Raw genomic sequence first — 12,500 nt, 5'->3', positions numbered from 1 at the left:
GACAAATAAATTAGTAAAAAGCTCTTCTTAAAACAGCATCAACTTTAAACATTAAAAACTTGAACCACAACCACAATAAAACAGCAGAGTTAGACATGAACCACATATTGTACAGTACAAAAAAGCACACCGTAGACAACCAACGTAAGATCAACACTTTGCTTACATGAAGGATTGTCCCAAGGGATTGCGAAGAACAACACCCTTGTAATTTCAACTCTAGCATCAGGCTCTTAATTCTGCATTACAACATTTACCGTTGAGTGCTTGCTTAGAGTGCAGAATAACTGTTTGTTCCGTTAAAAAGTAGGGGCTAGTTGCATTAAAAATGCTCTGAGATAGACAAAAACACTGCTTTGATTTTCTTTTAGTGTTCAGTTAAATATTGCCTCTGTCCTAACTACCTTTGTTTCTCAAACCTGCAAGCGGTGTCATTAGTAGAACTCCTTCATTAAAACAAAAACACTATCCTTGACTGTCAAGTAGCTACTTTTCATGCAACAGTGACCCCAGTTTGACAGAAGACCACAACGCACACAGGTCAAACATGTAAGCAAGATATTACTTTTTTTAAGCCAAATTTCACTGTTGTCTTAAAGGTAAAATTTAGTTCGTTACGCAACTAGCCGTCTGTATATTAACACCTTCTCCATTTTGACTTTACTTAGATTTAATTTTTAAAGCATTATGCGTTCTTATATAAGTCTATTTTTGTATGCATTTGTCATGGGTTTTTCACATTTGGTGACTGGTTAGCAGTGTGCTGGCCATCTTTGGTTTGTAGAGGAAATCTTAACCATGAACAATCAAGGGGGCTTAAAAGAACTTTTTAAATGCTAGCTTTTTACTCAAAACTCGTATCTATACTACACCACGCCACATTAAGTAGAAGCACACGTCACAAAATTGCACAGGGATTACAATAGTACATCCAGTCTGCATAAAATTGAATTCCACTACTGACCAGGTCACAAAATGGCTGCACTTTCTAGTCTAAAACTAATTTGCATATTGTACACATGTAGGACATTTTTCTTACTTCAGTCACAATAATGCATGCAAGTCTGGTTTTTGTAACAAATTCTGTAAATTTGCTCATGCTACCTAGTTTCAAGAGAGCCTTTTTTGAACATTTGCAATAACCTCTTGTTTGTTAATAGTTCTAGTGCATGCATATGGTGTATACAGGTAAGTAAACATGCAATTCTTTTTCACATTCTAAAACTATGGCAGTTTAGGCCATATTGTGCTGCCTGCATTTAATCTGTAATGCAGTGTGTCTTAAACGTTTCAATCCCGTATTAATAGGTGGCATTACACATAACACCTATATAGCAGCAAAGCTAATACAGCTTGTGATTAAAAATGTTTAAAAATAGCTAATAAATCAGATTATCTTGAGGTATTATTTCTTGCAAGTCAAAATGGAGAGCAAAAAATCAACCCTAATTTTTAGTTTATGTATACACTGAAAATAGCAACAACAATAAAAATAAGCTTTTTGTAGCAGACATATTCCATCTTCACTATTTTGCTACCTTTGGTAAATTACTGGGGCAGATCTTGAAGTTAAAAACCCATGTTTAGAAATAAGTGCACGCTTCACCCACTAAATATAGCAGCAGACTGTGTGCCCCTACGCAAAAACATTCTCATATCTAGTTTTAACTTTACATATAAAAATAACTTGGAGAAAATACAAAAAAACTTTTTTTTTTCTTTTTTTTTAACATGAAAATATCACAAAAATTAGTAAGCCTGAGATGTAGGGTTTTGGTGAAAAACAAGAGGCTTGTAGTGTTTTGGCTGCTGATAAAAGATGCATGTATTGATAGCTGGGGTGAAAAGCAGAAGAATGCACTTATTTCTTCTGCATGTCAGTATCTTCAAACACAGTAAGCCACATGCACCCTTCTTTCCTTACGGAGATGCTGGTTCACCATGTTTAATTCCAGCGGAAGTGGATCTGACGCGGGCGGTCAGCCCCCTCCTTTACCAATGGCTTATGGAATTCACGTCCTGCACGAGAGTGGATATTTGCCCAACAAAACTCACAGTAATACTGCAGGCAAGTGACATTGGCACAAAAGAAAGGAGCAAACTTCCCACCGCATCGTGCACCCTGGCATTCGTCACACATCTGGTCATCCAACACATATGGCTTTACCTCCACCTGTTGGAGTAAACCAGAAACAGTTCTAGTTAATGGCTATTCCTACTTAAAAGTTACACGAGAGCATTCAGGTTTTTTCTGGTTAAAAAACCAACCAACCAGAAGTCTGAAACTGGACATATTAGTGCTTTTATCTAATTACCCCGTTACTACTCTTTACTTTTTAATCAGCTACAGATCTATCCATACAGTAAGCAGAACGCTTCAAGGCAGATCTTCAGAAGCACATTATATATGTAATAAATAGCTACATGAGAACCTCTCCTTATCTTATTCTGGAAGGATGTTCTTGGCAAATGAGGATATTGAAGTATTTGTAGAAAACAAGCAAACAAGCCAAAAGGTCTCCCAATTCATCTCATCAGCTCCCAAATGCACCCCAGCATGGCATCCAACTTCATACTGGCAAAAAAACCCTGAACATACAAGAATGTAATCATTTATGTATTACCCTTTTTTAAATATTAAGTGTAAGTCTCTGCGTGCACTATTTCTCTCTGCAAATTAGAAGTACTAGAAACACCTGTCTTACACAGCATCTTTCTCCCAAACTCATCTGACTGCCTGAGTGGAAATGTGGCAGGAGTCCAGTGGTAAATTTGCATTATGTCTTTGTGAAACTGAACTGTTACAGACTGGGATCAGACAGGAAGAACAGCTTCGTAACAAAACACAAAATGAATTCACTCCATCATTAAGGAATGTGGTGTTGTCTTCCGCATTTTCCTCACTTTTAAAGATGGCGTTTTCTGCCTTTTGTTGGTAAAAAGAATTATTCCAGTTCATACTAAAACTCACTGGTGTAAGAGATTTTTTTTCTGAGATACTATCACCTGAGAAGATTGCTACGTATAGACATTGACTTTATGTATGATACTCCAGAGAGAGTATGCTTGAAATAATATGAACTTTAAAATGCTGGTTTTTTCCATTCTGTCTCCAGAGGAAAAAAATTTACACTTACGGCTACCCACTCAGAAGTTTTACAGCAGAATAGTCTTCCTGTTCTTAGCTTCAGAAGCAGAGGTCAAACTCTACATGTCAAATGCACCTTTGTTTGAAACAGAGCATGCTTCTTCCAGTAATCTATATTCAGTACAAGCCCCACTACTTATTCACTACAACAACCTGCCTTATCACAAATTACTCTCAAACTTTCCAGCGAACAGGTACCTTATGCAGTGACTGTGTTCACGGTTCAGAATTACTGAAAGCATGAAGCAGCATATATTTCAAGCTTCAGTGCTTTAATGCACCAAGATCGGTCTGAAGATGATTTCAAAGGTATTAGAGAAGCACTTTGGGGAATGGAAGTATTACATGAAGTGGATGCAGAATACTGGCACATGAAAGTTAACAACATTTTAAGGAATTGTTTGGAGCTGAAAACTCACACATGATGAAACAGGATGAGGAGCACTTTACTGAAGAAAAACATCTGTTAGAGAAACTAAACATATCTACACATCAAAAGAACTGGAGAGAAGCTGCAGAGTATTTAGGTAAGGAAGAAAAGATCACAGCCGATGTTTGTTAAGCAACTGTGACACTAAGATTTCCAATAAAGGTATGTGCAGAAAAAAAAAAAAAAAAAGCTATAAACTTTTAACTGAAGTTCAGAGGCATGAACAGGTGAACTGCAAAATTTAGCAATGTATGAAGACTTTTACACAGAGAAAATTGGTTATGAAAAGAATGTGACAAGACAGCAGGCCAGCAGGCCTACAGAAACTGGTTGTAACTGCTATAGAAAGGCTACTGCTAAGGTAAAGGGTAGGGAAACAGCCTGCCTTCAAGATTCACTCAAATACGGAATATATTGCTTTACTCTCCAGCATACAGATACATCTCGGATGAAGGCAGTAACCAATCTGTAAGTCAGCAGTAGTACTGATTGCAGGATATTTTCAGAGCCTGAAAAGGCATTAGGGTATGAACTCCATGGAAGAAACAACTGTTTCTGAAAATAGCTATTTCATACTTTCAGAAACAGCTAAGAGTTAAGGTGTTCCCTAAAAAGACTGTCCTCTATTACTCCTCAGTAATGCAAATAACTGGGTTCCATAAGTACATCTATATAATTATACAAATAATAAGGACTGACCATGCGTTTTAATTAGAGAAGATGATTTAAAAAATAAAGATTAACCCCCCTTTGAAATAAACAAAGAAGTTCATAAACCCTCCCCATCAAGAGGCTTAATGATAAATTTATTAAAATACTTAGATTTGGCACTGCTGTATTCTGCAAGTGAAACACCTCAGGAGTAGAACACTCTTAAAAACAAGAAAATTCAATGATTCTAATAAAAATTCCAGATGTAAGAGAAAACTTGGGTAAAAAACCACTTTCAAGTAATAGAAAAGCAATGCTAAAGAAACAACACAAATTATAACAATCAGAAAAAGAAACCGAGAATTTAGATGTTTAAAGACAAAGCCTAGATCTTGGTTTTTGGTTTTGGTTTTTTTAATAGTGATTGAAGAAATCATGACTACTGTTTTTACAAATTAATTGTCATGGATGTAACTCAAATATTGTGCTTCTGAAATCTAGTATCTGAGGTAGATTTTGTGGGTTGTTTTTTTTCTCTGTCTATGCTCCAAGAGGCCTGCAGCACATGCCCACTGTTTTATATTGGGGATTTACTGCCCATTCCCCTTGAAGTACTTCAGTGTTATATCACTCATTAACAAGTTACATCCGTTTCCTGCAAACAGCAACCACTGTCATTTTAGATGGCTGCTCAGAATCCAAAGAGCCCTTAAAATCTCTTGTGACCTATCATAAAAAACCCAACAAAACAACACAGGAACATACTTGGAAGTGCAGCCTTCAAAGGCAGGTTCACACCTTTCCTTCTCTTACGAGTTGATAGTGCAAATCTACCATATACTCCTTTACTGCAAAGGACACTCCTATGCAAAGAGGAAGACCAAGGCAGAACTCTCCCTTAGTTTACAGAGTTCAAGTCCACATCTCCTTTGAGGGAGAACTAATTTGGATGGGACCCAACTGTCCATCTCCAATTTGAAAGATAGGTCGCTTCACAGCCAAATGCACTACAGAGGATTCCTAAAACACACTAAGCTATACCCATTTAGCATCTTTTTGGGAGTTCTGGATTCTGGTTTTTACTCCTATTTTGTCCAAATACTCAAATGCAAGATGATTAATAGTTTATTTCCCCTCACAAAGCCTCAGTGTCAGGGCGATTTTTCTGGTTATGTAATTAGCCAAAAAGGTAGAGCTATCGGTACGAGTCAACTGCAAGTCACAAAGACAGCAATCCCAACAACAAAATGCAGCCGTCACATCTTAACGTGAAGCCTGGTTCACTACCCACATTCAGACTCACTCATCCTCTGCAAAGGACCATGTTTGAGGATTTCAGCTCACTAGGCAACTGGTATCTGAGAGACAGACGTAAAGCTGTATTACTTTGTCTTTTTGAAAGGAGAGAAGCACATGCTACTTCCCTCCAAGCAGACTTTGTTAACTGTACTACTTTTTTTCCTGTGTCTTTGATCTGTAAAGGAGACTGGACCTTGAACTACTTTACTTACTCAACCCTTCTTCCTCTAAGACACTTTTTCAATTTTTTAAAAAAAGAACATCTATTAATACCAGTGTCTATCTCTGTAGCTCTTGACATCAAAACCAGGGACACTTAAAACTGACATAATCTACATTCCAGTTCTCTTTCCTACTCTTATACTTCTAATTAGGAGTAATGAAGTTGACTAGATTTTTAAGAAAAGTTAGCTTTGCGTTAGCTAGCAATAAGCATCTGTAGTAGCCAGAAGTGTGCATTGGTAAGTACTAAGAAGACACTCTCAAAGAGAAATGATGGGACATTTTGTACTTTAGGTTTTGAACTCGACTGACTTTCTGAAGTGCTCAGCACTGACAATTAGGGCTGAAATTAAGGTCAGCTGCAAATATAAAGCTAATCTGAAACCAGTGAATACTAGAGTTTCCTGTGAATGACAGAGGAATTATCACAGTATTTGGTTTCATTAGAACAAGGGAGAGAGGAAGATTTGCAAGCCCTCTGCCCATACACAACACAACAAGGAACTCCAGAACTGAAAGAACATATGGTCTAACATATGTCCAAGGAACAAACTGACACTCTGTGGAATGCAATTTGTTTGTCTGGGGGCATTCATGGCTTAACTCTTGGAACTAGTAGTTACAGGAATACTAAAAGAAACATAGAAGCTGGCATGACAGCAAATCATATGCAATATTACTACACCAAGAAGTTCCTTTATAGATAATCATTCTGACACTTATTTACGTTTCTGTGTAACTTACTCGTTTATCAATATCGCCATGCTGAAGTTGAACAAACCGAGCACTGATGGCAGCAATGTAACTCTGCTGATTGGAAAAAGCAACACGTCCAGCACCTTTTGGGTATTTCAGCTCAGGGTCAGTATCAATTCCTGCATAACAAACTCCACCATAGAGACGGTCCATGATCATAGCCAATTCCACTATTAAGAAACAAAATAATATTAAACTGTGCTTACAGTACAAACTTAGTAGAATGCTTGTATTTAGAAATACTAGAAAAGTTACTTTTAATAATTAATTTTGGACCAGCTGATGTAACAAGAATAACAAGAAATATAAACCATATTAAGCTATGAAATACTCAGCAGACAGATCTTTCACACTGTGGATACATACATCCAAGGAACAATGGAATTGTAAGTCCTTGCAGTTCTTGATAACCTGGAATTGAAATTCCAGGGCAGTCTTCTTCAGGGGATTACAGCAAAAGACTTTTTGGGCAGGCATGGAATGTAAGGTGTATAAAATAGATCCTCCCACCATAAATTCCTTGGTACGTGTTCTCTGGCTGTCTTAATGCACTATGTCCTACTTGAATTTAAAGATGCAGTTAGTGTCTTTTTATCAGCCATACAGAGCTTGCTTATACTGCTACACTTAACCGTAGGTATGGAAGTTCATAGAAACAAAAACCTCTTATTTTAGAGATCAAGTACTTTAGCAATCTATAGTATTTTATACTGAATTCAGTTCTGCAATTCATTTAGGTGGAAATACTTTTCCAGGATTAGTATCCTTTGTGCTAGGGTATAAAGGTATCAGCAGTCACTGATGTAAAATAGTTGTTTGAAAAGTCTCCTAAAGTTTTACTGCCTTTATGAAATCATGATTCTTACTTCACAATGCCATGAAAGTTTCGTTTTCACATACACAGGGCATTTGAAAGCTAAGCATAGGAATGTATCCATTAAATTTATCACAGACATTCAGCACAGTAATCTGGAATATTTGGACTGAACTTAAAGAAAAATTAAGCTGCAGTTGGAAGCTGAGCATACTGTGCTTATGCTCATTTACGGAATTTGTACAACAGTCAAAAGAACACTCTTAGAAGTAAAATAACAGAAAAGCTTGAGCATTGCAGGTCCAAGACAGAAAAAAATTAAGATTCTTTATACCCCAAACCTGCACTATTACTTCTTGGTTCTCCTACATCTTCCATCTGAAAGCTCATCTTTCTGCAAGAATAAAATTCATTACAAACTATGGAAGACTAATGAAGTCCAGAGTCATCCTAACAGGAAACAGGATTTGAACCATTGTTGGTTATGCTTCTACTTCAAAGATTCACTTCAACCTATTCACTAGAAGACCACCATACAATACTGTAGAAGGCTACTGCAGTCAATCTCACAAAGACTGTTCAGGTTGTAGACCAAACATTCTTCAGCTATAGAAACATTTAATTTTATCTTCATGCACTCCAACAGGAGTATAGAAAGAGAAAGAGTTCTGCAATCTCATATAGCGTTGTGCCATACAGACTGTGCTAGCTCTCTGTACTTCTTCCTTTTTTCCTCTAATCCTACTCCTTCATCACCTGGTGGGTTTTTTTGCCTTGTCCATATTAGCAACCTGATTGTAGTAGAAGAGTAGCTAATGAATACTGATAAGCAAGTGCAAATAGAGCCCCACATTCTCATGGAGCATGGCAGAGAGGTTTTCACAGCACTATTGTAAAAACTCTTTTGTGATATAGGTTACCCTTACAGTTTTGCTAGTATGATCAAAATCTTTTCTATAGCTTTAGACATGTAACAGTTTCCAGTAAATCTTAATGACGAACAGTGATTTATGGCAAAAGCCAGATGAAAATAATTACCAGAGGAATGTACTAATACACAAATACTGTACTATGGTTATTATAAATATCATGACAGTCTTCTATTTTACATTAATATATCCATAGCTATCCATACCTAGCTATACAAAAGCATGCATGATCCAAATTATTTCCAATAATCTCCTACTTTCAAAAATAGCCACAGATTACACTCACCAGCTCTTAATGGTCTAGGGACTCCTCCAACAAAAATTGTTTTTCGAGGATCAAGCGGCTGGGAACCATCCATCACAAAGTCACTATCACTTAGATTCCAGGGCCGGATCTGAACCTATTAAATTGGGAAAGAAAATGGTATGCTACTTCAAGTTTCACTGTATCATGGGTGTATGTTCATCAGCCTGTATAAACTGTCAAACAGTCATAACCCCATTACCTTAGCATGTCTAGGTGCTCTGTTTTAATCCTATTAATTCAAAACACTACAATTTTAAAATCATCCAACTGTTCCAGATGTTGAGCTCTGCCAGCGGTAGTTTGCTTTTGATTATATTCGTCATCATTTTAAATGCAGCTTTGGACAGATGGCAGCTATAGCCTGCAGGCCATCTACTGTTTACTTACTGGCTTGTCCTTGATAGTAGGACTGGAAACACATAGATAGAGCTTTCCATCTTCTTCAATGCAGGCGTCAATCAGGGCCTGAACAGAACTCTCTTCTTGGAACAGGAGGAATGCATAACCTGGAAAAAAAGCCAAACCAACTGCTATTTTTTTCTCTTATCTTTATTTTTCTTAGCCATCTTTGCCAGTGACTTCTCTGTACAAATGTGTTTACTCCAAAAGTAAGTAGAACTAATTTTTTGTTATTTGTCATCTTTAACTATGTACTACCTTGCTATGATCAACAGAACTTCTATCCTTAAAATAATTGTCAAAAGAGACTAATAACAAATAAAAGCAAACGTCTGCTCTATCATGTACTGGAAGTCTAGGCTGAACATAATTCATTGGCAGCAAGGGACATTATACAATGAAAATCCGACTTGGCACAAAGGACTTATCTCTATTCTAGAGATTAGATCAAAGTACTTTGTTACATAAGTGACCCAGCAAACCTCCCAAACGCTACTAAAATAGGAATTAAAATGCTTATTTAATGCTACAGTAAAAGCAAAGTCAGACGTGCAAGGAACTTCACACATTAGAATACTTTACAGTTGCAGCATAATGATATACACAAAATTTTTACTTTACAGGTGCAGTTAGGGTTGTACTCTAGAATAAACTTTAAAAGGAACATAATATACTAAGAAGAACGTAATGTTAGAAAAACAAATGCATGATTGATTTTAGATAGAGGGGAAAAAAGTAGGATTTAATGAAAAAGATGTTAGGCCTATACTGCTCTAATTACTTGTACCTCATCTCTTACCCCTATACCACGGTCATATCACAACTACCTACAAGGGATACGTGACAGTTTTGTGTGTTCTGTATTTTTATGTAAATCTTTCTTAGTTTCCTAACAAATACGCCATAGGGCATCTCTGGCCTTGGGCTGAAGCATTTCCTTGTGATGTCCATTTTTTACTGCTGAACAGTATTTTTAGTGACAACCTGTTTAACCTAAGCTTAGTAATTATTTCAATTCAAAATATGTTTTACATGGGGATATCTCTCAGTATTTAAAATCCACCTATTACCCACACAAAACCCACTCACTGAATGAGGGCATGTGCAGACTGGCATGGTGAGAACAGACCCGTGTAACTGTCCTTGCTTGTGTGGAAACCAGGCACACACAGTCCTGTTCACATTGAGAGCTCAGTACATGGGCTGATGTGTGATGGGAATGCAAGAATGATGAGAGTGCAAAATTTGATTAATCAAAGGAAGAGCTAACTGCACATGGTACTGATTAAGGGATTAGATGTACGAAGTAAAACTCAAGAGCCAGAAGTAAAATATTTTGCCAGATGATGATTTTCCATCAGTTCTTATCCTAAAGCAAATCAAGGATACTGCCTTACAGATCCTGATACACAAAGCTGGTCAGTGTCTCCACATGATCTGGTATATCTGCAGCTATTAATATGCTTAAATATGACAGCTTGTAAAAAATTCAGATACAAGAACTTGCTGAGGGAACAATTAGAATTACTATATCCTACCACACCTGAAATAGAAGGGAAGCAATACCAAAACTGTATGTTAATACTGCTTTCTCAACATTATCTGGAAAACATGTACTCATGTCTGGGTTCTTCCCACTCAATTTTAAATATCAGACAGCTTGTGTCTGAGTTTAGCTGCAGACACGGAGAAAGTTAGTGTATAGCCTGCACTATTAAACTGGTCTGGCTGTAGTTTTGCTGTACAGCTCTAGAACTTCAATGATTTACAGTGCATTTTATTTTGCTCCCTAAGTCTAGCCTAGAGGAAAATAACCAGTTCTCTCGCTGAAGAAAACTGGCTAGAGAAGATAATTCGCTCAGGTCCCACATATTATTGCTATGCACAAGAGACAGCCAATCCCTTCAAAGAATGCTAGACTTTCACAGTCTGCATACAAACCACTCTCCATCACCTGCCCTTGACAAGGCTGTTTCCTGCACAGATCAATTATACATGAGCCATAGACTTTGCCAAAGAACACCAGTTACACGGGCAACAAGTCTATATTCATTAGCTGGAAAGTGCTTGCAATGGTAAATTGCACTCATCTTTAGTATTTCATTTAGACATCATAAATTATGGCTCGTCTTGTTACTACAACTACCACGTGCCAAAAACTGTATGGCAGAAACTTCATTCTTAGCCCTTTCTGCTTTCTCAATATATGCTTTTATTGGATTACTTTTCACCTCAACATCCATAACTCATGAACTATTATGGATGTGTAATGTCTGCAAAGCTAGTATGGTGGTGGTAAGTCGCATGTGTAAGCATGATGAAAATATCAAGTGCTTAACTAGTCTTTTTTGAAGCAGTACTGAACTATAATTACTACGTGTAATAGAAAGCACATGTCATAGTGAGAGATTGTGAGGAGGTAATGTGAAAAGTAGGAGGTGTTTTACTGTACTAGAGAACAGCTTAATTCACTAGTTTCTTGGGGTTTTGGTGTATGGCAGCAGTCATTTAATAGCTTCACACCCAATAGCAATACAAGTCTGTTTACAATGGAAAAGCAAAGCTACTGTAATAGTTTTCTTTGGAGGAAGCTGCTTCATACCTTTGGGTCATATGTACACCAACAGTAGCAGGTCATGATCAGATATTACATGCCAAGAGACAAAGCTTGTATGTTTTATACATATTGCACAAGGTGAAAGTATTAGATGAAATAGAGTCTTAGAAAAATTTCTTGTTCACGTTCCCCTCTACCATGACTCATGCCTCCTGTGGGAGACAAAGTTTAGGTAACCCCTGTCAGTGCTTATCACTTGACTAAATTCCTCTGCCTAACACTGGAAGTATTACTAATACTCTTATTTTCAAAGGCAATCAGTGTGGGTGACTTGGATAATACTTTTCCTCAGGAAACTACCTCAAACAACAAACAAATCTTTTTGGAGATGATGACTGGCTTTAGAACTACATTCCCTGATATTTAAAGATACTGCACTGGTCATAGTCATCTGTATTCTGAGCTGACATCTCTCAATGAATCAAGACCAAGAATTTCTTTTATTTTTAATGTATTGGCTCAGCACTGGAAACAGAAAGCCCACCAGATAAGTCTGAAGAGTCCTGGCTGTATTACCAAGCTAAATCTTTTCATTGTTTGTATTTATTACATAAGGAAAAAGAACAGTAAAGTATTCGAGACCAGATTCACATGTAGCTAACATGATTTTCTGAGCAAGGTATAATTTCTTTATTTCATAATAATATTGGAGAAAGGACACTGCTCCTGCTATGCATATTCTGTGTTGAAGTAAGAGAGCAGCTTTACATTCTATCAAATCCCCAGTTAACTCCTATCACTAGTGGCTTAGAGAAGGAGTCAAGAAAAATCAGTGCAAGCCAGCACGGCACTGTCCATGCCAGTCAGTGAAGCTGTATTCTGTTTTGGGGTTGGTTCCTCTGCTGTCCTGACAGATTCTCCCCGAAGGAGACTAAATGGCCTCACTGCAGTGCACTTCTTGCCCACAAAATGCCACATCTTAGCTTAA

General features: G+C 37.2%; 1 protein-coding gene across 1 annotated transcript in view; it reads right to left on the bottom strand.

The window, feature by feature from the left end:
- Positions 1–12,500, bottom strand: part of LOC104403116 (cytoplasmic polyadenylation element-binding protein 2) — a 22,877-nt gene that overhangs the window by 1,806 nt on the left and 8,571 nt on the right. Inside the window, exons 4-7 of the mRNA XM_010011163.1 lie at positions 8,944–9,062; positions 8,536–8,650; positions 6,495–6,676; positions 1–2,173 (exon numbers count right to left, since the gene is read on the bottom strand). The exon at positions 1–2,173 is cut by the window's left edge and continues 1,806 nt beyond it. Of these exons, the coding sequence (XP_010009465.1) occupies positions 1,946–2,173; positions 6,495–6,676; positions 8,536–8,650; positions 8,944–9,062 (644 nt within the window). The 3' untranslated portion in view covers positions 1–1,945. The remainder of the gene's footprint in view (positions 2,174–6,494; positions 6,677–8,535; positions 8,651–8,943; positions 9,063–12,500) is intronic.

The sequence above is a fragment of the Nestor notabilis genome, unplaced genomic scaffold (assembly GCF_000696875.1).
Source record: "Nestor notabilis isolate BGI_N333 unplaced genomic scaffold, ASM69687v1 scaffold10043, whole genome shotgun sequence".
NCBI classification, from domain to species: Eukaryota; Metazoa; Chordata; class Aves; order Psittaciformes; family Psittacidae; genus Nestor; species Nestor notabilis.
The sequence above is the reverse complement of the archived record's forward strand: the minus strand, read 5'-3'. Positions and strand labels throughout refer to the sequence as shown.